This window comes from Phaenicophaeus curvirostris, chromosome 7 (assembly GCF_032191515.1).
Source record: "Phaenicophaeus curvirostris isolate KB17595 chromosome 7, BPBGC_Pcur_1.0, whole genome shotgun sequence".
NCBI lineage: Eukaryota > Metazoa > Chordata > Aves > Cuculiformes > Cuculidae > Phaenicophaeus > Phaenicophaeus curvirostris.
The window spans coordinates 40,407,368-40,435,017 of record NC_091398.1 but is presented as its reverse complement, the minus strand read 5'-3'; the positions used below and the strand labels follow the sequence as shown (position 1 = coordinate 40,435,017).

General features: G+C 42.5%; 1 protein-coding gene across 43 annotated transcripts in view; it reads left to right on the top strand.

Moving 5' to 3' along the window:
• Positions 1-27,650, top strand: part of NEB (nebulin) — a 115,794-nt gene that overhangs the window by 87,547 nt on the left and 597 nt on the right. For 7 of the 43 annotated variants that reach the window (XM_069861604.1, XM_069861628.1, XM_069861631.1 and 4 more), the window contains 31 exons: positions 2,379-2,489; positions 2,618-2,722; positions 3,477-3,581; positions 4,873-4,977; positions 5,819-5,929; positions 6,363-6,473; positions 7,318-7,431; positions 7,570-7,674; positions 8,421-8,525; positions 8,787-8,891; positions 9,637-9,729; positions 11,731-11,823; positions 12,886-12,978; positions 14,534-14,626; positions 15,138-15,230; positions 15,981-16,073; positions 16,854-16,946; positions 17,703-17,795; positions 18,967-19,059; positions 19,786-19,878; positions 20,490-20,582; positions 21,160-21,252; positions 21,712-21,804; positions 23,076-23,168; positions 23,459-23,551; positions 23,830-23,922; positions 24,860-24,967; positions 25,290-25,473; positions 25,943-26,035; positions 26,624-26,773; positions 27,024-27,133. In XM_069861604.1, the coding sequence (XP_069717705.1) occupies positions 2,379-2,489; positions 2,618-2,722; positions 3,477-3,581; positions 4,873-4,977; positions 5,819-5,929; positions 6,363-6,473; positions 7,318-7,431; positions 7,570-7,674; positions 8,421-8,525; positions 8,787-8,891; positions 9,637-9,729; positions 11,731-11,823; positions 12,886-12,978; positions 14,534-14,626; positions 15,138-15,230; positions 15,981-16,073; positions 16,854-16,946; positions 17,703-17,795; positions 18,967-19,059; positions 19,786-19,878; positions 20,490-20,582; positions 21,160-21,252; positions 21,712-21,804; positions 23,076-23,168; positions 23,459-23,551; positions 23,830-23,922; positions 24,860-24,967; positions 25,290-25,473; positions 25,943-26,035; positions 26,624-26,773; positions 27,024-27,133 (3,210 nt within the window). Of the gene's footprint in view, positions 1-2,378; positions 2,490-2,617; positions 2,723-3,476; positions 3,582-4,872; positions 4,978-5,818; positions 5,930-6,362; positions 6,474-7,317; positions 7,432-7,569; positions 7,675-8,420; positions 8,526-8,786; positions 8,892-9,636; positions 9,730-11,730; positions 11,824-12,885; positions 12,979-13,402; positions 13,496-14,533; positions 14,627-15,137; positions 15,231-15,980; positions 16,074-16,853; positions 16,947-17,702; positions 17,796-18,966; positions 19,060-19,785; positions 19,879-20,489; positions 20,583-21,159; positions 21,253-21,711; positions 21,805-23,075; positions 23,169-23,458; positions 23,552-23,829; positions 23,923-24,859; positions 24,968-25,289; positions 25,474-25,942; positions 26,036-26,623; positions 26,774-27,023; positions 27,134-27,650 lie in introns of all 43 variants that reach the window. The other 36 variants (XM_069861605.1, XM_069861606.1, XM_069861613.1 and 33 more) reach the window with 32 other exon arrangements.

Sequence of the window (27,650 nt, the reverse complement as noted above, 5' to 3'; positions counted from 1 at the left end):
GAGCTGGTCTTTCTGAAACAGTGCAAAAAATTTGGAAATACTTGTGTGTGAGAAACCTGAAAAATGGTGCTGATGAGTTTTTAGTGGAAGGTGTCTCAGGGATGTTGGAACTGGGTGGGCTTTATGGTCCCTTCCAACACTAACCATTCTATGATTCTAGGAATTTTCAGAGAACAGTCATACCTTGTGCATAACCTGCACGCTAGAATTTCTTTTTAACTATTCAAACATCTATTTAAACTTAATTTAAACTATTCTGTTTACATTGTGCTGGAATTACATAATGGAAGCACAGTGTATGATTGAATCAGCCCCAGAGCCTTGGAGAAAGTGCATCCCATAGTGACTCAAGGCCACGTAGTTTCTTGTATTTCTTGCCACCTCAAACCCTTTAGCAAATAGAAAGCCAATGGCTGCATAGAGGTTTTTGAAATGGCAGCAGACAGATCTGTGCCATTCTGGTTTTGCACATGTATTTCCAAATGAAAAAAATAAAAGGAGGATTACGTTTTTCTATGTCTGGCCATGACTGCTGCACGTAACTGTTGCATGTTTGAATATCAACTATTGTGTGTGTCATGAAAACTAAGACTCTTTCAGTAGAACCAAGCATTCTTAAACTGAACAACTGAACTACAAGAAAAAGAAGAAATTATGTTTATGGCCATTTGGTGGTGAGATCCTCCTTCTCCATGCTTCTTCTTCAATGCTAGCCCGTTCTCTTAATCTTATACACATGCTTTGATGAGATTAATTTGGTCCTGAGAGAAAATTAACTATTGTAGAGGCAGTAAATTAGCAGAGAAGAGTTGGCGTAATCTTTGACTTCTTTTTTTTTCTCTTCAATATTTCTTCTCATAAACAACTTCTTCATAAAACGTCGTGTCCAGTTTGTTTATCCACTAATCTCTTTTTAGCTGGATTTCATCTCTCTGTCCGCAATGCTTACTTTTAATTTTGCATAGACCTTCCAATACCGTTTCTTCTGGGCTTCAAAAACCTGAGGTCTTTGGCATCTTGATCATGTGTTTTGTAGCCTGCAAACTTGTCAGGCTCTAGAATGCTGCTGCTTGGTTTTAATTTTTGCAAGGTCAGAATCAATACTGGTTCCTTTGTCACAAGTGCTATAGTCTCTGTTTTCTTACAGCAGCTACGGGATGTGCGGAGTTGCCTGTTTCATTCTGTGTTTTATCTGAATGGTGGCATATTTTGCAAAGCAAACGAGCACTAGTGCTACCCAGCATGAACTGCTTGGTGCTGTGTGGACAAGAATGTGACAGTGAATTCAAAGCATAAACTGTTGTTGTGGAATGTGGTTTAATTCTGCATTCAATCATCTTTCTTTTGTTACTAATTATCTGTGCATTTCTGTAATTGTCATAAAAACCCACTGAGTGGGTTTAATTGTCATAAAAACCCACTGAGTCAGCTGTTCCTCAGCTTGATTATCAGTTCTTCAGTGGTTTACATCTGAAGTACGGAATCCCTTTAGATAAGACGGAACGTGTCCTTAACTCTTCAAGTTTTTCTTGTACTCTTCAGTAACTCCTCTCAAACAATTTTGTGTATCTTGGAGAGCAAAAAGGTAAAATGAACCCAAATTGCTCCTAATGGAGCCTTTTATAGGCTTACAGGGAATAGTGAGGATTAGCCCCTAGCTGTCCTGCACCAGTGGGATGGGACAAGCTGTGGTGAAGGACTTGCCCTCATTTAAATCATGAGCAAAATTCTCATTCATATTAACATTTCTGTACCTCCAGCCAGGGTCTGATGGAATATTGCTGCTTGCATCGCTATGATTTACCTTGCTGATGAGGTTTGGAATTGTTACTAAGCCTCTTGAGTTATCTAATTCCTAGTAACTAATTGTATCACAATTCTGTTTGTGATCATTAACACTCTTCTTTATCTCTGATTTATATTTTATTGAGGTAGCTTTTAAAGTGCATATTTTTCCACAAAGTACATAAAAAGTTCTCTTAAACCCTCTTCGTGCTCGTGTCAGTTTTTCTCTCCTTGTGAAATAGGATATCTTTTATCTATGTGCCGTTCCCATCGAGTGAAAAAGTCTTCATCTCTAAGGGTCAGGATTGAGCTGTATTTTGTTGACATTCTTCTCTTGACCATGTCTTATTTTTGCAATGAGGAGATGTAACCTGGGCACTGAAAGAAAAATTGCATGTGGTGTTTTTTAAATACTGATGTGGATTTTCTTTCAATGTCAGATTGTCTTTAAAATAGCCTTTATTCCAGTGGGTGTCTTCAAGTTACTCCAATTTTATTCTTCTGCTTACCATCAGCATTGACTCTTTGCCTTCTGCTGCCGAACAAGCTAGTACTCAAGAACAGTCGTAATACTTGGTTGTTTTTTAATTTAGGTGAAATACAAGGAGAATTTTTCCAAAGAGCTGGGCAAAAAGCCGAAGTATGATTTAAAGGAGGCTAAAATCTACAAGACCATGAAAGATGCTCACAACATGGCTAGTGAGGTATGTTTAGTTATGCTTTTCCTCTGGGCAGACTGAGAGTTTTAACTTTCTGTTTTTAATACATTTAACCCCACAGGTTTTATTAGCAATCCCCTTTCCTGATGTCGCTTGTCCTTCCTTACCTGCAGGTGAAATACAAGGCGGATTTGAAGAAACTCCATAAGCCCGTGACGGACATGTCCGAATCGCTGATCATGAACCACGTCCTGAACACGAGCCAGCTCGCCAGCGCCGTAAGCTCATTAGCTAATCCCACATCCATCTGATTTTTCCATTCTGAATTGATCTCTGCTAACTATTTCTGCAACAATTACACTCTCTGTAATTGTTCAGGGACATCACCTGGTAGTGATCTCTTACTCTACTTTCTAATGATCATTTCCTAGTTAACTTGTGACTTTGCCACATTTTTCCTCTGGGAAATGAAATCTTTATTGGCTGCAGAACCACTAATAAGTTAAATCCTCTAATAATTTTTAGTGGATTAATTCTTTATTACGTTTTAACTGATTGCATCACACTAACAAACACTATTTTCTTCCTTTTTTTTTTCTTTTTTTCTTTACTGCTTACTATATTTAAAGTTTTCTTTTTCTGCTTTTTTTTTCATTTCATGTTTAACTCCTCCTTCTTGTAAATGTACATAATTATGCCTAACAAAATACTTGATGATTTTACTAAGAAAAAAAATCATTATTTGCTGGTACAGCCTTTTCCATTGTGTTTTGTTTTTTCTTTTTCTTTTTTATAATCGTGGTTTTGAAAAAGTCCTTGTTGCAATCAGAATGGTAACAAAAAGATAACTATTCACTGACCTCTTTAGAAGTCATAGCTGATGCTGGGAGTTAAACTTCTTGGTTTTGTTTTGCTTTTTGTATTTCTAATTTCTCTTTGATGTTCCATTGAAGTGTTGCTTTGATTGGACCTAAGAAGTAAATTTGCTGAGGGATTTTTTTTTTGAGATGATTTTTGACACCTTCCCTTCAGTACCAGTACAAGAAGCAATATGAGAAGAGTAAGGGTCACTACCATGTGGTGCCAGATAATCTTGAACAGGTTCATCTAAGGGAGGCATCAGAACTGCAGAGCCACGTAAGTCGGTCGTGTGTTTCTCATTAACCCCTCTTACTCAACACCAGTCTCCACCACTGAAGTCCTAGCAAACTCTCCTCTATGTCCCAGTCTGTGTCTGCTTTAGAAACACCACACAGCTGAGGAAACGAGGCAAGGAGAAACAGCTACACATTTGCAAGTTAAGAGACATATAAAATGTATGATTTTGGTATGATCTCTTCACTCTAAAGCAGATCTCATAGTTAGTCGTGTCAGTTGTATCTGGATCTTTTTACACCGTAGGAGGCATTTATCAGGGTGATTTTGTCTACAGGACCTGGTAATCGCAGAGACTGGAAATTGAAAGAAGCAGGAGGTTTTGCTGACGATTTTTTTTTTCAATGGCTTTATCTATCTCGGCCTGATGTGAGACAGAGGAGACCTCTGCAATTCCCCTTCTGCATCTGCAGTTGCTTTAACTAAAACAATACCTGCTGCTGCTATTAAATGTGTCTGACATTTTTTTCTCTCTGGAATATGACAAATGGTGAATTATTCCAGAGAACTTCACACTCTGGTCTGGCCCCTAATCCTCTCTATTCCAGGATCTATTCTGGGTATTTATTGACTGTAATGTGAGAAAGAAATTACTCCTAGAACACGAAGGGCCACAATGATTGTTCTGCTGGATGGCATTGAAGAACGAAAAGGTTACATAGCAAAGGACTATAGAAAATGGTTGTTATTGGTTTGTAGTTAAAGTCACTCCTTGTTGCTCCAGTTTGAGATCAGGATCTGTCTCAGCTAAGGGCAGCATTTTCTCATGCAGCAGTCTGAAAACTAATGGCCTAAGGGCTGGATGCTGTAACTTGAAACTAGAATACCCTCATCCTTATGGACATCTTGCTTTTTAGACACTTATGCACAGAATGAGCAAGTTGCTAAACCGCGTCTCTCCAAGCCCTGCCACCAGCACCCCAGCAATCTTTAATGTGGGACTGAACTCAACCAGGGCTCTGAGTGCCTTTACAGTACATTTTTACAGCTATTTGTCTTCCTCCTTGTGACCAGTAAATTCTTGAAACCTGAGCTGATGCTTCTTATTCTCTGCAACAGGAAATAAATCAGCAGAACTTTAGGCCACACACATTTTGCTACAAGCCTGACCTTTGATTTTACGGTTTATGGTCAATAATATAGATTTCAGGAAGGTACACAGTATTAGATGTGTTTTAGCAAAAATCTAGTGACCTAAGTAGGCACATACTAGCTGAGAAACTGGTTCTTTGATTATTTATGAGGGTAACTTTTGGTTTTCTTCTCTTCTCAGGTGAAATACAGAGAAAAGTATGAGAAGGAAAAAGGAAAACCTATGTTGGACTTTGAGACTCCAACATACCTTACTGCAAAAGAATCTCAACTCATGCAGAGTGAGGTATGGTTCAAATCAACGCGGATAGACTGAAGAAACTTCAAAATCCATTTTTGATAGTTAAAATTTCACAGTGATTTGACAAGCAATATCCTTGCATTCTGTGTGTGCTGATAGACTGAAAAATCACAGCTGTATGAAATTTCTTTACATCGGTTGTGAAATACGACAGTTAAAATCCATGAAGCTTTCCTGTGTCAGAATGAAGTGTGCATTATCGTTAAGTTTTCATCAAGAAGCTATCAGGAGATGAAGGTTAAGCAAGTCTTTGAGACTCTAGAAGGAACATAATATGAAATATATTCCATTCCTTGTAACAGGGGGGTAGTATATGTGTCAGTTATCGCTGGCCACAGAAAGTACCCTGCTTATTCTTTTCACCTCAGAACTCTGTTTTTGAGAAACCCCTTTATTCCCTGTTTGTCTCTGCTGTCACGATGTTCCTCACTGACCTGTCATTCTATTTCCTCCAGCAGACGTTTTCTGTTTGTTTGAAGTACAACCTTGTTCTGTCGCAGACGAAGGCTTATACCTGCTGAAAAGCAGTCGTATAAGGCCACCAGTCATCATGTTTGAGTGGTTCCATTGATCGTTTTCTCTCCATATACAGCTAAATAGGAAAATAAAGGCACAGTCAGGTCATTTTTCCGTTGGAAGCAACGAGCTCCTACATGGGCTGTAGCCTCTGTTCCTGAGGTGCCCGCAGTGCTGGCTGGAGCAGGTTGTCATTGTGACATAAATACCAAACCACTACTCCATCCTCCCAGTGGTTTTTCATGTAATCAAAAATAATGTGATAAGTATTTGCTATTTTGCTTTTCTTGTTTTTTCTTACTCTCATTAGAAAGAATATAAGAAGGACTTTGAAGAGTCCATTAAGGGCAGAAACCTCACTGGCTTGGAGATTACACCATCCTTGTTACATGTCAAATATGCAACCAAAATAGCAAGCGAGGTAGCGGTTATTCTGTGCTTATTTCCTCTGTTGAGTGAAATAATTCCACTAAGTATTCTCAGCAGCATTTCTTCTTCACCACTTTCTTTTTCCTAACCATTCACATTACGCATGTTCACATCTATTTTGTGTCGTGATCTAATTTGTTGTGGACATTTACTTCACTGTTTGTTAACTGTGTTCATATTCGCTCTGTCCCTTCCTGACATTCACCAGCGTAACTGTTCCTAGCAGGGTGTGTATGTGTGTGCCTCTACAATTTCTCTTGAATAATTACCGTACTCTGTTCTTTTGCATTAGTTCTTATATAACCCAATACTATATTCTTTTTTAATTTTGGAGCTTTTGGAATTATTATTTTTTGGAACAGAGTTGTGGAGCGTAGAACTCTCTTTAGTCTGGCTCTGCAGTTTTCCTTTCCTTTCCTCTGCAGAAAGAGTACAAGAAAGATCTGGAGGAAGGTGTCAAAGGGAAAGGACTAACAGCTTTAGAAGAGACTCCAGACATGTTAAGAGCGAAGAATGCGACTCAAATCCTGAATGAGGTATGTCAAAAGCTACTTGGGAAATACCACAGTGGGTGTAACAGCCTCCATGCTCTGGAGAGGGGTGGCCTGCAGGCAGTCAGGATGCAGACCTAACAGCTACCGTATTGACTTGGTGGACTGGTATAATAAATATTTCATCGTGATTGTATTCATAGGATTTTAAGATTTTAAGGACTGTATTCTCATATTTTAAGAGCTCTAACAAAAAGTAACATTTTAATGTTACTTATGGTTTTGCTTCTTAACGCAATACTCAGAGAAACATTCTTACTGATAACAGCCTTTTATACACACTGCTGCAGAGGTTTGGAGTCATTCAAAGAGCCTGTATTTTATTACCAGACTATTACAGATGTATTGAGCCAAGCTCAGCAGAGTTGGCGTAGAGAGGTGTGAATTGTACCAATCTATGCAAAATGAATCTTCTAGACTTTAGTGGAAGATCTCTTTGGGAAGAGTGAGAGCCGGAATGTCACAGAGAATTCTGACACCCTGCTTTTTATGGGCATGTTTGATGTGAAATGTCCATGACCACGTTTCATAATCTGCCTGCTCTCTTTTGCTTTTCCTCTGTACAAATTATTGTTTTGCACTGATAACCTGCACTTTGGGATCACTGATGTGTGCAGGAAGAGGGGCCTTGATACAGCTGGCTGGAGTAGAGCTGTTTGTTCTCAAGAGTTAAGTCATAAAGTGCATGCTTCAATGTCATCATTTGTGTGTTTAATTATGAGTTTATATTAGTTGTATTCCTGTTTTGTGGTGCAGTCATAAAACCAAATGAAGTTGCTAAAGGTATTGCATTCACATCTATCTGTCTACTTACTGTCTTCATCTGCAGAAAGAGTACAAAAAAGCCTTGGAATTAGAAATCAGAGGCAAAGGTCTGACAGAACTAGCTTTGGAGACACCAGATTTTGTGAGAGCGAAGAATGCCACGGACATCGCCAGCCAGGTCTGTAGGAATATCTCATATATTGTATCTGATGTCTTCTTTAAAGGAAAATTTATTAAAAGTTTTTTCTGATTAAACCTAATGAAAGCTGTTGTCAAGGTATGATTAAGGCACCTAAATGTGAACTTTCTGCAACAGATCAAATACAAACAATTGGCAGAGATGGAGAAAGCCAACTACACCAGTGTTGTTGATACTCCAGAAATTATCCATGCCCAGCAGGTCAAGAACCTTTCAAGCCAGGTATTTTGCATTTTATTCATGTCAGAATCGTGGAATCATAGAATGGTTTGGGTTGGAAGGGACCTCAAATCCCATCCAGTCCCACCCCTGCCACGGGCAGCAACACCTCCCACTGGATCAGGGGCTCCAAGCCCCATCCAACCTGGCCTTGAACCCCTCCAGGGATGGGGCAGCCACCCCTGCTCTGGGCAACCTGGGCCAGGGCCTCCCCAACCACATCATGAAGAAATTCCTTTGTATGTCTAGTCTAAATCTGCCCCTCTGCAGTTTATCCCCATTGCCCCCAGTCCTATCACCACAAGACTTTGTGAACAGCCCCTCCCCAGCTTTCTTGTAGCCCCTTCAGGTACTGGAAGGTCACCCTGAGGTTTCCTTAGAGCATTCTCTTCTCCAGGCTGAACAGCCCCAACACCAGAAGAACTAGAGCTGTGAAATGACATCTTTTACCCTGAAAATCTATCTCAATATTGAAGTTAATTTATTTTAATATTGTATAAAATGAAACAATAATTTCTTTTGCTTTCATAATAGCAAAGCTAATTTTGTTCTAAGTAGATTTCACTTATTTTCCTCATCCTTAGCAGCCTAATGTTTAAAATAAACCTTACTCAGAGGCATAATCTGAATTTATATCAGACATAGAAGTACCTACATTTCTATAAAGACGGGCATTATGCAACATTGAAATGCCAGATTGCTTATGATTGCTTTTGTGTTAATGGAATATATTTTACGGTTTCTCTCAGAAAAAGTATAAGGAAGATGCTGAAAGGAGCATGCCCTACTACGTGCCTGTGGCAGACACACCAGAAATGCAGCGAGTCCGCGAGAACCAGAAGAACGTTAGCACAGTATGTATAGAAATAACAAACACTATTTGTGTCAAGTAAAAACTGCTGCGCTTTTTTTTTTTCCTTTAATAAGCTCCCAGTGTCACTCTGTAATCCCAACTGGGCGGCGTACCTCTTCTCAGGATCTTCAGGTGGAGGTTAAAATGACCGCAAAAGATGTACTCGAAAATATTGTTTTTCTTATCTTCAAAGAAAACACTGTAGATTGATTTTTATGGCATGGAGTCAACATTTGACATTTTACTTTAACTTTTTCAACAGCTTCAATATCAGTGGGACCTGCAGAACAGTAAAGGAAAAGTTACAGTTGTACAAGACACACCAGAAATGCTGCGTGTGAAAGAAAACCAGAAGAATTTCAGCTCGGTAGAGTTATTTTCTGTTTTCAGTTCTCATTCCAACAAATACAGTTCAATGTGTTTAGCAAAATATCTATTTTTTGCTCTTATCTTACAGTTATTTATGTTCTCAATCTGCTTAAATGTGTATAAGAATATTTTTCAAATGAAACTGGTTTTATTCTAAGTAGATTTAGCTGGGTTTAGCTACTTTTTACCTATTGTTTCGTTACGGAGTGCTCTTTCACATATCTATAGCGGCGATATGGTTAATCAGTCCTGTACTTAAATTGATATTACTAGAATCCGCCTTCCTTTTGTCCTGCTCCCATGTAAGTAAGTGCATTCTCGTTGTGTCTCTGTCTTCTTTCAGTGAGAATTGAAATGTCTGGGCAATGTGTCTCACATTTCATGTGTCACCACGAAGTGCCTAAAGTCTGCTGTATCATTTTGCCGCTAGTGCCAGTGGAAGATAGTGTAAAACCTAACAAAGATTAGAACAAATACTCATCTTCAATCCTAAAACTAGCCTACAAATGTTGTGATATTCTACTTAAAATGCATAGCTATCAATATAAAGGATCAGCACAAATGGCACTCGCGTAGCAGGATGGCTTCGGGCCAGCAATAACTCAGTGACTGGAGATGATCCTGAGCTGCTTTTCAGTCCACGTTGCTGTGTACAAATCACTGTCACGAGGCTGTATTCACTCTCTCGAAGAAATAATGTGTTCTGTATGCTTAACCTTGTTGTCTTCATTCTAAATATTAAGATTTTATATAAAGAAGATATTGGAAGTGGAACTACTATTGAAAAAACACCAGAGATGCAGAGAGTTAAGCGAACCCAGGATGCAATAAGCTCGGTACAAAAGAATTGATTTTTAACATTTTACCAGTGCTAATTCAACTTGAAATAATATACTTCCACCCCTCTTATTTCTTTAAATCTTGCTAACAGCGGTTTGGAGAAAAAACATCCAGCTAAGGTTAATTTCTAAAAGTTTTTGCCTCTCTTGTTATTTAAACAGTAATCTTTCTAATGATTAACATTCAATTTGTTACTTACAATCCATTTCTAAAACACGGAAGCCCTTGCCATCATTTTAATCTCATTCCAACTGCAGTTTATTTAGCTCGGAATCAAAGAATTCTTTAGGCTGGCAGGTACCTCTTGAGATCACCTATTCCAACCCCGTTGCTCAAGCAGAACAGCTAGAGCAGGTTGCCTAGGACCTCGTCCAAGACTCCACAATCTCTCTGGGCAACCCATCCCAGTGTCTGACCACCCTCACAGTGAAAAAAAGTGTTTTCCTGTGTTCAGATTGAATTTTCTGCATTTTGGTTTGGTGCCCATTACCTCTTGTCTTGTCACTGACTGGTATTGAGAAGAGAGCCCCCTCTTCTTCATTCCTTCTAGACATATCGATAAGTTCCCCCTCAGCGTGCTCTTCTCCAAGCTGAAGATTCCCAGCTCTCTAAGCCTCATTTACTCATCTTCGTGGGCCTGAACTGGACTTATTCCAGTAAGTTCATATCTTTATTGAACTGGATGCAGAACTTTGGATGTGGCCAGAGAGATTAGAGGGGGAAAGATCACCTCCCCTGACCTGCTGGCAAAGGTCTCCTTAATGCAGACAAGGATGCTGTTGGCCTTTGCGAGGAGCTCAGCACCTGCACCTCCTCCACCCCTTGTGAGGAAGCTGTAGACCACGATAAAGTCTCCCCTCAGTCTCCTCTTCCGACTTCATGCCCTCCTTGACTTCTCAACCCCATGCTTCGATAGCTTCTCGGGGAGGGTGCAGGGCAAACAGTGTCAAACGCCTTACTAACGCATGTCTCGTGAAGCTTTTGTACTATACAGAACTCTGTAACATTCTAAATTTGGAATCATTGGGTATGTACTACTTTTCTTTTGAAACCTGGCAATACTTTTCATGCTTTTCTTGGATGCTGGCCTCATTTTAGTACGTTACTAACATTCCAGCCATTTGTTTCGTGCATAGTGTGTTGAATATGTTCTGGTGAAACGCTATTCCTTCTTTTTTTGTTACGATAAATTAAAAATGCAGATCACACCGCAATTGTTCCAGTGTTGTGTGATGACTCCCACCTTTGTTGGATACGATAGATTTTTACAACCCCCAAATTCTTCTTTTATTGGTGGAAAGACCGAGAGGTACCAGGTTCAGGGGAATTTACACCTGGTTTTAGAAACCTCTTTTAGTGAAGTGCCATCCACGGCGACATCTCCCCAACAGCTTGAGTCACCTTCCAACAGGCTTGTGAAGATGGTGGGAATGTTTTCATGGCAGCTTTCTGCTCATGTTAAAGCCAATGAGAGCTTTTCAATGTTCAGTCTCCTCGAGATCAGGACGATGCTCTCTGTGTATCCACATGGCGATCTAGGAGCCTGTTTCATATCACGCTAAGATTTCTAGCAATTATTGGAATTTTATATCATCACAAATTTCTGGAACTCAGTCTGAGAAACCTTGAAATGGTTCAATTGTTATAAATCAGGGCTTTGCTTTTGCTGTAATTAAACTCCTGGGAGATGTTAGATACCCAAATGTTAAGCTTCAAATGGAAAATTCTGGCTCTAATGAGATTATGGTTTGGTTTTTTTTTCCCTGAGCTGAATTATTTTTAAAGTGCTTTGTTGCCGTGTGGCAGAGTTAGCTGTTGGATAGCTCTAATGCCTTGGGGGTTTCCTTCTATCAGAATACATATAGTGCCTGAGATTTGAATGAGTTTGTAAAGTGGGAAGAACCTGTATGTCTTTATCTGTGTAACTTCTTAAACGTACCTGCGCCAGCTGTGCTTTAATGTCCTCTCACCTTTCCCTGACGTCTGTCTCTTTGTAGATCAAGTACAAGGAGAGCATTGGAAAAGGAACTCCCATTCCTGACCTCCCTGAAGTGAAGCGCGTCAAGGAGACGCAGAAGCACATCAGTTCGGTAATGCTCAACCCTTTCTCCTTAGCTGTGATACTCCTGTGGAGCTCAGGCTCCAGGCTGGGGTAGTGGTTGTGGGTGTGTTTTCTTGAGAAGAGAACAGGGGTTATTGGTACCTCACATGTTTCTAGGTGATGCTGGGGCACAGTGACACCCATATAATGAGAATCTTAGGATTTTCCATTCCTGATTTTGGAAATATGCTTTCCCTTTTGAGCTGTTCAGGATACTCGTGTCTTTTACAGCTTAGTTTTGCACAATGCAGTTGTTTTTTCAAATGTTTCTTAATTTTTCCTGTAACACAATTTATCTTCCCTTGCTGTGAGTGCTTTATTTTTGTATTTCTTCAGTGTTTCAGTGACATCAAGCAGTGATTTTTTTTTGTTGTTGCCTCTTTTTTTGCAAGTATTTTACCAGTTGTAAGAAAAACCATTAGTGTGTTTCTACATGATTAGGTTTTGAGCCAACCCAGGCATCTCCTGTACAGCTCCTTTCATGAAAAATACAATTTTTAAAATCAAGTAATTACAGGTAAAATTAAACCTAACAATGTGAGAGCTAGAACACTTATTTTTTTTGTACAGGAGACTTAAAAAAAAAGTAAAATAATGGTGTTTTGAACAGATAGTCACAGAGTTCAAACTGAAACATGGCCCCCAACTAAGTATTTTCATATTAATTGTGTCTACAAAAGGTTTGCTAACACCATAAAGGAGCCCCTCCTGAATGCTGACTGCCTAGGAGGTAATACTATTGCATTCTGAGTGAGATGGAAAGCAGAACATACTTACATTTCATGCCACATTGGCAGAAATTTTCAACTTGAGGCCTACTCTAACGAACTTCAGGGTGTTTGAGCACCTCACCATCGGTGTGAAGCACTTTGCTGGGCTGGTGACTGTGCTCAAACAGACACACACCGAGTAAAATGAATTGTGTGTGTATTTGCATGTAATCCCAGTTTGCAATTAGCTACAAAGCAGGTAAATGATCTCTCCGGATGTGCTGCAGTTGTTGTGGAAGGAATTCGCTCGTCTCACCTTGCTGGGTGCTTGTGTTCCACAGGTGTTGTACAAAGAGGACGTAGGGACAGGTATCCCCACTCCGGTCACTCCAGAAATAGAGAGAGTCAAACGCAATCAAGAACACATTAGCTCGGTATTTAAAAAACAAAAAATGTGTTATTTGCATAACATCCTAACATATAATGTGGTTTTCATCAGCAATTTAGAACCTTACTTGCTCCTGCCTTTTCCCTGGCAATATTTTAACTCATTTATATTCCACCTTCTTCTGCTTTAACTTTTTTTTTGGTGATTTACAGCTTTACATGCATTTCTTTTTAAGAACCAGACCTGGAAGTAGGCTGTGACATTAACATGGTGTTTCTCTCCATGTCTGTTTCATCTTAACTCTTCTAGCAGCCCTAGTTATAGATTTACAGAATAATCAGCCCCTGCCTTAGTATTTGCCTCTAGTACAAGTGTGATCCTAACACTAAACAGAACTCACAGAATAGTCAGAGTTATGATTTTGCCTGTGTCGAGTGCTTTTTTTGTGGAAACTTTCTTATACCTCACAGGTTTTATACAAAGAGGGCTTAGGGACCGGCATCCCAACACCGATTACTCCAGAGATGGAGAGAGTCAAACGCAATCAAGAGAACATTAGCTCGGTATTGCTAAATGAAACCAAACCTATCATTTCAATTGCAAATCAGATCCCTTTAGCTCCTCCGTATTAAATTTCCTTTCAGTTCTCTGCTGAACTTTGAACAATCCTCTTAATCAGATCACTAAAACCCTATCAGTATCTTAATGTTTTAGGTTTTCACTAAAGCTTATTTTCATTAAATTGTTCCAGTTCTGAGCTTTTAACCTCATTTACTCCCAGCAGTCGAGCAGTCCCTTGTTTTCCTTCCCAGTGCAATCCCAGCAGTCCGAGCGGTGTCACTCTTCTCCTCAATAACAAAGTCAATCCTTCTAACAGTTTTTAGGCTCACTGTGCTGGTCACCCTGCAAATGGAAAATGAGCTCTTAACACTTCCCAAAGCAGCCGAATGCAACTCGTGCGTGTTGTCTCCTGTCCTGGTTTTGCTGTGTTGGGTGCTTCCCTACATCCCACAGGTCTTCGTAAGGAAACCCGGGTGGCATCTCCGTATCACTGCACTATGAAAAAATGATAAAACCTGAATACTAAAAGGGAAAATACTCTAGTACTGAATTCCTGTTGATGATGTTTCTACTCCTAATGTGTTCCAGTCAAACGATATCATAATATTATTCTATATTTCTGTTTTAACTAGAGCAGCGTGGGACTAATTTTGACTTGCTCTGACACAGTTCAGACAGAATCAGGGAATGGTTTGGGTTGGAAGGCACCTCAAAGCCCCTCCAGTGCCACCCCTGCCATGGGCAGGGGCACCTCCCACTGGATCAGGGGCTCCAAGCCCCATCCAGCCTGGCCTTGAACCCCCAGTGCTCAGGATGGGGTGTGCACCCAGGGGAGATGACAACAACCCTCGCAGTTGTATTAACTCATCATTTTAATTAATTTTTTTTTTTTTATAGCCTTTCAACAGGGCTGACCAAACTCTGTTTTTCCTACTCCGAAGTTTCCCTGTGTTAAATCTCTTCTCTTCTCTCTCTCTCTCCTCCCCACCCTCCTCTTTCCTTTCCTGCCTGTTTTGGTTTGGACTCCCTCTTGCTCACAGGCTTTGTACAAAGAGGGGCTGGGGATCGGCACCCCGGTTCCGGTCACTCCCGAGATGGAGAGAGTCAAACGCAACCAGGAAAACTTTAGCTCGGTATTTTGTTCGTAATTTGAGACAAAAGTTCCCTAATAACTCTTTAACAATTCCACATTTACCTATTTTCTCTAATTAACTTATAAATGCAGAAACACCCCCTTTCTGCTATTAAATTTTCAGTCGCTCTTATATTTTATGTACTTCTTTTAAAACAGATTTATTTTGTGATCATAACATTTGAGGCTTCCTGTCCTTTAATTTTTAAAGATTTTTTTTTTTGGTGACGCTTAAGATATTTTGCATTTTTAAAAACCGCTGGGTGTTTTATTTGCTTCATTCCTTTCCTCTAATGCTTTCTGAATCTGTTGAACCACATCTAAGGTTAGGATGCAGTATTTCTAGCTGCCAAAAGCCTTCCTCTGTATTTATCACAGTTAACTGTTTTATAATTCTTGGTTTTCCTGCTTTCTAGTACCTTCAGTGGGCATAAAAACTCCCTGTGTTGCCTGCATCAAATGCAGTTGGTTTTTTCTTCTTAACTTTGTTTGGACTCCCCTGTCACCCGCAGGTGTTGTACAGAGAGGATCTGGGGACAGGAACCCCCACTCCTGTCACTCCGGAGATTGAGAGAGTCAAACGCAATCAAGAACACATTAGCTCGGTACTTTTTTCACATGAAAAGGAGAAAATAACCTTTTGATCTTTTTATACGTAATTTTAACATGTGCAAAATATCCTTGTTCCTCTATAATCAACTTACACAAAAAAACATTACCCTGGTCCCACTGAGATTTTTTTTTTCCCTTTTTTTGCTACTTACCACCTTCTTGTTCCTCTCGTTTGATTTCATCTCAATAACTTTGAATTCCAACATTCTTTTACACTGGTTGTCTTTTCAATTGAATTTGTTCTTCAGAGATACCCTGCTTTTCCTTTGCTTTTCTGGATTTTTTTCCTCTGATTTTACTGGGTTCTTTGATGATGAACTGGACAATGAGTGGTGTTTCCCCCAGGAATAGGTGGCTCCTCAAAGAGGAGTGTGGGGACAAACCACTTTTAGGAAGGCGCGTTAAGACCTGGTCCTTAACGACTCAAGGTTTGCCTCACTGCTGGTGGAAAGACAATAATAGACTTCACTATAAATTATTTAAGACTGTAAACTTGTCAATCCTACTTCTGAATGTCCACATGGGGCAGCACGTAACCGAGCGGTGCAGGTGTTGTGGCATCCTGGTAGGAGTCCTAGTGGCGTATTGGTGTTTAACTCCATCTTCAGAGATTTAAGCTTTAGGTTTTATTTTTATGGGTTTTTTAGTCCCCATGTGTGTTGCAGGTGTCTCAGGAAACCTTCCCTCGCGTTGCTGTTTGCCTGTTCCTTGTTCTCTTGCTCACGCAGCCCTGTCACCCGCAGGTGTTGTACAGAGAGGATCTGGGGACAGGAACCCCCACTCCTGTCACTCCGGAGATTGAGAGAGTCAAACGCAATCAAGAACACATTAGCTCGGTACTTTTTTCATGTGAAAAGGAGAAAATTCCCTCTTGATCTGTTTTTAAACAATTTTAACACATGCAAAATGTCCTTGTTCCTCTATAATCAACTTACACAAAAACCATTATCCTGATCCCACTGAGATTTTTTTCCCCCTTATTGCTACTTACCTCCTTCTTGTTCCTCTGGTTTGATTTCGTTTCAATAACTTTGAATTCCATCTTTCTTTTGACACTGATTATATTTTCGATCAACTTTGTTCTTTAATGAGATCCTGTTTTTCCTTTGCTTTATCACAACCATCCTTGTGTTTGTTTTCTGGTTTTTTTCCCTCTGATTTTATTGATTTTATTGGATTCTGTGATGATGAACAGGACAATGAGTGGTGTTTCCCCCGGGAATGGGTGGCTCCTTGATGACGAGTGTGGGGACAAACCAATTTAGGAAGGCACGTTAAGACCTGGTCCTTGATGGCTCAAGGTTTGCCTCACTGCTTATAGCGAGGCAATAATAGACTTCACTATGAATTATTTAAGACTGTAAACTTGTCAATCCCACTTCTGAATGTCCACATGGGGCAGCACATAACCAATGGTGAAGGTGTTGTGGCATCCTGGTAGGAGTCCTAGTGGCGTATTGGTGTTTAACTCCATCTTCAGAGATTTAAGCTTTAGATTTTTATTTTTATGGGTTTTTTAGTCCCCATGTGTGTTGCGGGTGTCTCAGGAAACCTTCCCTCGCGTTGCTGTTTGCCTGTTCCTTGCTCTCTTGCTCACGCAGCCCTGTCACCCGCAGGTGTTGTACAGAGAGGATCTGGGGACAGGAACCCCCACTCCTGTCACTCCGGAGATTGAGAGAGTCAAACGCAATCAAGAACACATTAGCTCGGTACTTTTTTCATGTGAAAAGGAGAAAATTCCCTCTTGATCTGTTTTTAAACAATTTTAACACACACAAAATATCCTTGTTCCTCTATAATCAACTTACACAAAAAACATTATCCTGGTCCCACTGAGATTTTTTTTTCCCTTTTTTGCTACTTACCTCCTTCTTGTTCCTCTGGTTTGATTTCACCTCAATAACGTTGAATTCCACCCTTCTTTTACACTGGTTGTCTTTTCAATTGAATTTGTTCTTCAGAGATACCCTGCTTTTCCTTTGCTTTATCACACCCATCGTTGTGTTTGTTTTCTGGATTTTTTTCCTCTGATTTTACTGGATTCTTTGATGATGAACTGGACAATGAGTGGTGTTTCCCCCAGGGAAGGGTGGCTCCTCAAAGAGGAGTGTGGGGACAAACCACTTTTAGGAACCTGGTCCTTAACGACTCAAGGTTTGCCTCACTGCTTATGGAAAGACAATAATAGACTTCACTATAAATTAAGACTGTAAACTTGTCAATCCCACTTCTGAATGTCCACATGGGGCAGCACGTAACCGAGCGGTGCAGGTGTTGTGGCATCCTGGTAGGAGTCCTAGTGGCGTATTGGTGTTTAACTCCATCTTCAGAGATTTAAGCTTTAGGTTTTATTTTTATGGGTTTTTTAGTCCCCATGTGTGTTGCAGGTGTCTCAGGAAACCTTCCCTCGCGTTGCTGTTTGCCTGTTCCTTGCTCTCTTGCTCACGCAGCCCTGTCACCCGCAGGTGTTGTACAGAGAGGATCTGGGGACAGGAACCCCCACTCCTGTCACTCCGGAGATTGAGAGAGTCAAACGCAATCAAGAACACATTAGCTCGGTACTTCTTTCACGTGAAAAGGAGAAAATTCCTTCTTGATCTGTTTTTAAACAATTTTAACACACACAAAATACCTTTGTTCCTCTATAATCAACTTACACAAAAACCATTATCCTGATCCCACTGAGATTTTTTTTCTCCTTATTGCTGCTTACCACCTTCTTGTTCCTCTGGTTTGATTTCACTTCAATAACTTTGAATTCCACCTTTCTTTTGACACTGATTATCTTTTCAATTGGTTTTGTTCCTCAAAGTGACTCCATTTTTCCTTTGCTTTATCACAATAATCCTTAGTTTTGTTTTGTGTTGTTTTTCCCCAATTTTACTGACTTTGCACATGAGAACTAAACCACCCACCACCTGCTGCGGCTGCGTGGAGCCGAGCTGGGTGTGATGATGCTCTCACACACGGTGGTGGGACCTGCTGGGGGTTTGGAATGGGCAGGTGAAACATAATTGGTGCCTTTGATCCTTCTGCAGTGTATTTGGTGCCTCCTCCCTTTAGGCAATCTTTAATTCTCTTGCACGGAGATGGGGGCCCAGATGTCCAGCTGGCATGACCTGCTCTTGATAAGTTAGAAACCCAGATTTGCAGGATTAGGATGTTACTCGAGCGAGGAAGGAGTCAGACAGGAGAGCACTCACCATTATAGTTTGCCCAGTTCCATTTTCACACATGTTCCTTTGTTATAATTGTGTCTCCATGTCCTCCCTGGGCCAAACAAACCAGATTCTTTGAAGATGAACAGGACAATGAGTGGTGTTTCCCCCAGGAATGGGTGGCTCCTTGATGACGAGTGTGGGGACAAACCAGTTTAGGAAGGCGCTCTAAGACCTGGTCCTCGATGGCTCGAGGTTTGCCTCACTGCTTATGGAAAGACAATAATATATTTCACTATAATTTATTTAAGACTGTAAACTTGTAAATCCCACTTCTGAATGTTCACATGGGGCAGCACGTAACCGAGCGGTGCAGGTGTTGTGGCATCCTGGTAGGAGTCCTAGTGGCGTATTGGTGTTTAACTCCGTCTTCAGAGATTTAAGCTTTAGATTTTTATTTTTATGGGTTTTTTAGTCCCCGTGTGTGTTCCAGGTGTCTCAGGAAACCTTCCCTCGCGTTGCTGTTTGCCTGTTCCTTGCTCTCTTGCTCACGCAGCCCTGTCACCCGCAGGTGTTGTACAGAGAGGATCTGGGGACAGGAACCCCCACTCCTGTCACTCCGGAGATTGAGAGAGTCAAACGCAATCAAGAACACATTAGCTCGGTACTTTTTCTATGTGAAAAGGAGAAAATTCCCTCTTGATCTGTTTTTAAATAATTTTAACACACACAAAATACCCTTGTTCCTCTATAATCAACTTACACAAAAACCATTATCCTGATCCCACTGAGATTTTTTTTCCCTTTTTTGCTACTTACCTCCTTCTTGTTCCTCTGGTTTGATTTCGTTTCAATAACTTTGATTTCTACCTTTATTTTGACACTGAATATCTTTTTAGTTGACTTTGTTCTTTAAAGAAACCCTGGTTTTCCTTTGCTTTATCACAACCATCCTTGTGTTTGTTTTCTGGATTTTTTTCCTCTGACTTTACTGACTTTACCCAAGAGCTAAAGCACCCCCCACCTGCTGCAGCTCCGTGGAGCCGAGCTCAGTGCTCTAACCTGCTGTAAGACCTGCCAGGGGGGTCTGGAAGGGTTCGATGAAACCGCGCTGAGGTCATTGTTCCTGTTGTTGTATCTGGCCCCTCTGCCTTTCCGACAGCTTCACAAATCCCCCGCGGCACGGCCGGCTTTCTCTACAGAAACACCTGGGGGAGGTGTTCCTGCCAGGGTCACTGCAGACTATGAGTGTTTATAGCTTGGAGGAGCAATTTAATTTTCTTTTTTTTTTTTTTTCCAAGCTTGGGCTCGGAGCAGCTTTGGGAAATGTTCAGTCCGTTTTGTTTGCTTGTTCGTGTTCTGTTGCTCACGCAGCCCTCTTGCCCCACAGGTGTTGTACAGAGAGGATCTGGGGACAGGAACCCCGATACCTGTCACTCCTGAGGTTGAGAGAGTCAAACGCAATCAAGAACACATTAGCTCGGTATTTTGTGGAGGAAAAGAAGCCTTTCCTTTAACTCCACCTAAACTGAATTTTTTAACTGTTATTAAAATTGAACATTTCCACTACTTATTTCCATGTAATCAACTTACGAATCCATCCTTTCTTCTTCACTGTGTTCTATTTTACTGACCTACCACTTCTTCATCAGTGTAATTATTTACCTAATCCTAAATATTTTAACCATTTTGCTCCCTGTGCCAACTTCTTTATATGTGTTTTTGTTTGGTTGGAGGTTCTTTTTTAAATCCTATTTGTTTATTGATTTTAATGCCATTATCGTAGCAGGGGGAGGGTCCAGCTTTCCAGCCGGCTTCAGTTGTACTCTAAAAGCTCCCCTTCACCATGAAAATGCATTTGATTTGGAGGATCCTGTGTTGGATTCATCGCACCCGCTGAGGTTCAACCGCAGCCCCCTTTGCCTTCAGCCCCTCGTGGGGGCAATCCCCACCTTCCCCGGCCCCCCCGCTCCCAGGGGCAGCTTTTAGGGCACGTTAGAACAGGCTGAGACCCAGCAGAATCAAATATTTGACTTGTGTCGGATGCTTACGGAGCTGTGGTTACATCTGTGGCTGCTTCTTGTCGCTGTGCAGGTGTTGTACAAGGAGAGCGTGGGGATTGGGACCCCCACCCCTGTCACTCCAGAGATGGAGAGGGTCAAACGCAATCAAGAAATCTGTAGCTCGGTACTTTGCTGAGAGAGAGAGTTCCTTTTAACTCTGTTTAAATCAGCGTTTTAACAGTTTTTAAATGGATGTTGTAACACTTCTCCCAAAATAATGCCCACCCCATCTCTAAAGCGGCCGACGTAAGGGATTACTTCTCACTCATGTCTTACTCTTGTTTCCAGTGGTGACTTTTAACTTGTTACAGCTTTTAAGAGTGATTTTAATGCTCTACTCTAATCCTAAACACATTTAACCAACCCCATTCCTTTTCTCTGCAGTGCTGGTGTTCTTTTTTTCTTTTCTTAATTGCAATTTACATATTGATAACACCCTCAGCCCCTCAATACGGTATTTCTGTGGTCTCGTTTTTGTAGTACTTACACTATTTATTATGACTGAGCCTGTAGTTAAAAAGCCACTATGCCAAACCTCACTCCTCTAGTCAAATGCCGTGAATAGCTTCTTCAAAAATTGATGTAATATGTAGGCCCTGAGAAAATAAGTACCAGAACAAAATGCCTTGGGCTTTCGGTCTGTGTACGGGTGGGTTTTTATGTGTCGTTGCTTTCTTTGGCTCCTTTCTTGTGTCTCATAGGTGTTGTACAAAGAAAACATAGGGAAAGCCACCCCAACTCCTGTCACTCCTGAGATGGAAAGAGTCAAACGCAATCAAGAAATCATTAGCTCGGTACTTTTAATAGGAAACCAGTTGCTAAAGAGCTGAGTGAAATGTCTAATATAACCATAGCGGTTTAGTGATCGGAGCTTTCTAACTCTAGAATGAACCTGCCGTGCGGCATCGGTGCTGACACACGCCTTGTCCCACCTTCTGTTTAACACTGTCCGAGCAGGGTTTGAGTGGAACTAGGTCTGAGTTGGTTTGGTTTGTTGGGTGCTGTTTCTTTGCAGTTTTTTAACCCTTCCTCACTGCCGTTGTGCTTTCCTGCGGAGCTGATTCCACGTCGGCTCCGTTTCTGCATCCTCTCCCATTAATGGCAAAGCTCCCGCTGGGAGCGAGCCCCGAGTCTAACTCCTTCGAAGCGTAACGATTCAAAGGCTTTATTGACTGTTGGGTTGGGTTTGGGTTGTGGTGGTTGTTTTTTGTTGCCTTTTTAATGACACTTGGATACTCCCTTGTATCCTGTAGGTTTTGTACAAAGAGAATGTGGGGAAAGTGACCCCAACACCAATCACTCCAGAGATGGAGAGAGTCAAACGCAATCAAGAAATCATTAGCTCGGTACCTTAAAAACAGATTCTTATTTTTCCTTTGTGTTTATATTTTAATAACGTAACATTCTAACTCCCTACTGAAAGTTGTTTTTAATTTAAAAAATATAGAGTTGTTTCTGTAAATTAATCACTCCTCTTCTAAAATCAAATTCCTGTAGTCTTAACAGTTTGATCCAGAAATTCAGGCCTGTTTTACAACTCGATTTGTACGGCCGTGGGCTCTATCCAGACAGTATTAAGAGCTTGGCATCTTGTGGTGGAGATACTCAGGTTTCTCTCTCTGTGCTTTGTGTTTAAGCTTTCATTGGCTTTTCAGGAGTATTTGGCTTTAGTGAAAAACAAACAAACGAGACAAACAACCACCCCACCCTGAAATATCCCCCCTCTCTGAGCCACCTGGGGTGGTGTGGCTGGGGCAGGTGACTGTGGACGCCTTAAACGGAACGACATGAAAGGAACAAGAGAGTTCCTGTTCTACACTATCAGTGATGGCTTTTAGGTGGCCTCATGGGTGGGGAGGCACCTAGGTGGTGCAGTGACACCACACCCATCGTAGGATCATGGAATAGTTTGGGTGGGAAGGGACCTCAAAGCCCACCCAGTGCCACCCCTGCCCTGGGCAGAGACACCTCCCACTGGATCAGGGGCTCCCAGCCCCATCCAGCCTGGCCTTGAACCCCTCCAGGGATGGGGCAGCCACCCCTGCTCTGGGCAGCCTGGGCCAGGGCCTCCCCACCCTCATTGTGTCTAATCTAAATCCCCTTCCAATTTAAAGCCATCCCCTCTCATCCTGTCACTCCAGGCCCTTGGAAAAAGTCCCTCCCCAGCTTTCCTGGAGCCCCTTTCAGCTCTTGAAGCTGCTCTAAGGTCTCCTTGGACCCTTCTCTTCTCCAGGCTGAAGAACGCCAACTCTCAGCCTGGCCTCAGAGCAGAGGCTGTGCCAACACAGCTCCCTCCTTCCTCCCAAAATGGTCACAAATTGCTTCAAATACAGACAAAACGTGTTTTAAATCAGCCTCTCGGGCTCAGGCTGCGTCCCAGGCTGGTGGAGCCATCGCCGTAGCTGGATAGAGCCCTTCCTCGTGAACCCACACCCAAGCTTTCTCTCAGTTTCCTTCCCTCCCCCTCTCAGAGCGGTCGGTTTGGCTTTTGTGCAGTGCCGCACGTCGTAACCAGCCGTGACTTTCTTGAAAGTTGTTAACCAAGTGATATTTGTGTTCCAATCCTTCCCATTTTGGGGGGTGTTAAGATACTGGATACATCTTCTGTATCCCACAGGTGTTGTACAAAGAAAACTTGGGGCGTGCAACCCCCACCCCAATCACTCCAGAGATGGAGAGAGTCAGACGCAATCAAGAACACATTAGCTCGGTACAGTCTGGAGACGTGCAGGGGAGACAATAGAGCTCTCTTTTAATAACTTAAGTCTGCCTGGTTTTATTTAACCCTCTAATTTTTTCCCCTCAAACTTAGAAAAATCATCTCTTAAAATTATGGTACTTAAGATTTATTTTTTTTTTTTGTCAATTAACTTTTTAACACTATTTTTGCTCTGATTTTTTTTTTGTTGTTGCCTAATGGGTGGTGTTGACTCTAAACTCAGTAACCTGAGAGGTTTTCGGTTGTACCTGTGTGACTCTGAGCTGCTTTGTGATCTGTAGGTTGTGTACAAAGAAGGCTTGGGGAAGGCAACCCCCACCCCGGTCACTCCAGAGATGGAGAGAGTCAAACGCAATCAAGAACACATTAGCTCGGTACTGAAAGGAGAAGGACAACCTCTTTGATTTAAAAATAACCACTCTGAACAAAATCTCCTCTTCTAATTTAGCCTCATTTTCTCTGTTTTCCTTGGGTTTTTTGCCTATTTTTCCTTTTGATTTTTACCTTTTGCTCTAGCAAATAACTTTTTAGATGCTTTATCTCCCAAGATCTTTTCTACCCCTGCAGTGATGAGTTTGCTTAAACAATAACACCCCTGACAGAACGAGCTGTGTTATCCCTGTCTGATTTGTCACCTTTTTACGCGCTGTAGGTGTTGTACAAGGAGCAGCTGGCAAAAGGAACTCCAACACCGCTGACTCCAGAGATGGAGAGAGCTAAACGCAATCAAGAAAACATCAGTTCGGTAAGTTCTGTTCAGCCAAGAAATGAAAATACATTGAAAGGAACATTTTAATCCCCGAGATCCTTACTGAAATCAGCAGTGCAGATGTTAACGTAAGTACCCAGCCACAGGAGTTGGAAGTATGAAGTAGCCATGCTAAAATCAATCCCTTTTAATACTTGCTTTTTACCTTCTGCTTCAATCAAGTATTTCATTCTTCGTGATTAACTGCTTTAGTTTGGGGTTTTATTTAACGAACAGTTGAATTTCAAACAACCTCTGTTGCCTTCAAGTCTCTTGCACGTCGCTTCTGGTTTTGCTGCTCCTGTACTGAATGAGACATAGAATGGTGGTTCTTCTGTAACTGTGTTTTATGTTCGATCACCGACACTCTATTACCTATAAACACCTGACAGATCTGGAAGCAGCTGCCTTTAGGCCCTCTGCTCCTGTTACTCTAGAGGTGAATCCTGACACCCCCCATCCTGTTTCTGTACCAAACAGATGTCACGGCTTGCTTGATGAACCCAGTAACACCACATCTACAAACGGTTATGGAAGCAACTCAAAAGTTATGGAAGTTATCACTCAATGGGAGTTATCACTCAAAAAAGAGCAAAAATGTTAGTATTTCAATGACAAATACAGTTCTTCTGTTCTCTTCTGCACTGGTACCTTCACTGCGGTCAGTGCATATAAGAACATCACCTGGAACTTTATGACTGCATTGCCTCTGCCTGATATTATGAGGTTAGCAAAGGTTAAGGATCTATTAGTTAAGAAAGTTCAGAGCTGTCTGCCTCCAAGAGTTCTGCTTTGCGTTCCGGAGTTGTTCACAAGACAGATGCCGCTGCTGCTGCTGCCGTGCGTTTGTTCCCCTCCTTTGCCAGGTTGCAGCTCGTTCCTCGTGGTGCAGAAGTCGTGTGCCCTGCGCTCAGCTCCTTTTCCTCACTGGCAGGTTCTTTATTCGGACAGTTTCCGGAAACAAGTGCAGGGCAAAGCTGCCTACGTCCTGGATACCCCTGAAATGCGGCGCGTGCGGGAGACCCAGAAGCACATCTCGACAGTAAGAGCATTTATAGACCTATTTTTCACTTGGCAAGTGACTGAAATGGAACCATAACCTTGTTCCTGAGACGTCCCAGGGTGGGAAGCTCAAGGACAATGTGTCTGTACCAAGATTGTTGCCCAAAGGGCTAAAGGCAAGTGGCTCTGTGGGAAAGGCCCGTTGGGGATTAGGTGCGCTCGCTCTCTCTTTGTTCCTTGGATTGGAAGAAGCAAAAGCTCAAGGACCATGTGCCTCTCTACTAGAAAACCACCTGAGGTAAGTGGGAATGAAAACTGTTCATCTCAGCCACAGTGAACAGCCGTTTCACTTTAAATTGCAGGTGAAATACCATGAAGACTTTGAGAAAAGCAAAGGCACCTTCACACCTGTGGTTACCGACCCCATCACAGAACGCGTGAAGAAGAACATGCAGGACTTCAGTGACATCAGCTACCGCGGCATCCAGAGGCGAGTGGTGGAAATGGAGAGAAAGCGCGTGGACCAGGATCAGGAGAACCTCACAGGTGAGGAGAACCCGGGTTTTATAGCAGTTTCTGTGCTTCATTTACATGAAACCTAAGCTGACCCGGATGAGCTGCTCGCTTTGATCTCACTCATACCAACTCAAATTTATCATCACGTGTTTATCAAGGCTAATTTTGAAAATACTCTCTTGTCACAGCTGTGACTCACCTGTGGCTGCCTCTCCCACTGCCCAACCATGTAATGCAACACTAGATTTTCATTTCTTACTTATATTTCTAGCTTCATCTCTATGCTTAACAGAGAGACCTTAGCTAATTATATATAGATCGTATTTAACAGAATAAACAAAGCCTAATCTGTGCTTTGATTTGAGGAACACAAGTTTATGAGCGTGGCTGGTCCTCCCTGATGCCCTCTCACTCCTCTTCAGGACAGAAGCGCTGCTCACACTCTCTCAGAGCTGCTCGAGCTGCAGCTTCTCCTCAGTAAATGCCATTTCTCTTACAGGTCTTCGCGTGTGGCGCACAAATCCTGGCTCTGTCTTTGACTACGACCCAGCGGAAGACAACATTCAGTCCAGAAGCTTGCACATGATCTCTGGTTAGTTCCATAGTCTAGGCTCGTTGTGGAAAATGGGGTTTATAATTAAAATTTATAAATGGGGTTTAGAATAACAGGGGATTGACAACTGTGCTAGGAGGCCACAGAGATGACCTGAGGGCTGGAGAACCTCCCGTTTGAGGCCAGGCTGAGAGCTGGGGTTGTGCAGCCTGGAGAAGAGAAGGCTGGGGGGAGACCTTAGAGCAGCTTCCAGTGCTGAAAGGGGCTCCAGGAAAGCCGGAGAGGGACTCGATCAGGGAGGGCAGGGACAGGCGCGGGGAATGGTTTTCAGCTGCAAGAGAGTGGGTTTAGCCTAGATTTTAGAACAGGTTCGTAGAAAGCCTGTCCCTGGCTGCATTCAAGGTCAGGTTGGATGGGACTCGAGCAACCTGCTCAGCGCTGGGGGGGGTTGGACCCATGGGCTTTAAATGTCCCTTCCAACTCATCCCCTTCCCTCGTTCTACAGCTGTGGGTGTACGTGTAAACACATAGAGACACAAAGTTATGTCTGTGTATATACATGTGTATTTTTATGTGTGTATCTGCTTACAAAGAGCTGCCTTGGTCTCCACTGCTCTCTCGTTGCAGTCCAAGCCCAGCGCCGCAGCCGGGAGCACTCCCGCTCTGCCAGTGCCTTGAGCATCAGCGGTGGCGAGGAAAAATCCGAGCCCTCCGATGGGGTGGATCAACACTTGTCCTACTACAGCGGCGGGGGCTTCTTCACCACAACCGCAACAGGTACGGGGAGAACAAAAATGCCATTTCCTCACGTATGAGGTCAAATGGTTCCCACGCCACAGGGCAGTGCAGTAGGGGGCACGGTTCCTTAATCCCTTCAGTAGGAAAAAATCACAGAACCTGCAAAACGCTGAGTTACGGACATAACCAACAGGGGTGAAGTTGTCTGTCTGAGGATAAAGGCAGCTGAGCCACCCAGTGCCCTACCCCTACTCGATTAAGCAACCCCAACTGTATTTTCCTTTTGCAGTGGGCTACAAACACGCTAAAACCATAGAGCTACCCCAGCAGCGCTCATCGTCAGTGGTCACCCAGCAAACAACCGTGTCCTCAGTTCCTTCTCACCCCTCTACTGCTGGTGTAAGTAACTTTGATCACTTGCTGTGGGAGTTGGACTGCACAGCCCTGGAGGGCCCCAGCAGCTGACAGTGCACGGTCCATCACACTTTGGGTGATGTTAATCCAGGCCCGAGAAGGGAGTGCAGCTACCTCTGGGCCTGAAGCTTGGCCCAGAACCAGGGGGAGGTGCGTGACTCAGGGCAGGAGGATAGAGCCTCAGCTCTTCTTGGGAACTTTAACACTTACCCCTCTGGAAATTGAGTCGCAGAGTAGAGCAACAGCATCGCCTCCCCCCAAGATCTGCTGCGAGGCGACACCTTCAAGCTCTGGCTGGAGCTACCCCGAGCTGCTGTTGCTCAGATGCGCTCAGAGAAGGTTTTGTTCAGCTTGGGTGTCACTAACCCCGCAGGCCGTACCCTCAGGCACCGCGGTACTTGTGTAACCACAGTGCTCGGTTACTGAGCAGAAACACCCTGGGAGCTGAACCCCATGTAGGCGGCCAGCCCCGTGCCAGCAGCAGCGGGTAGAGAGCTGTGAA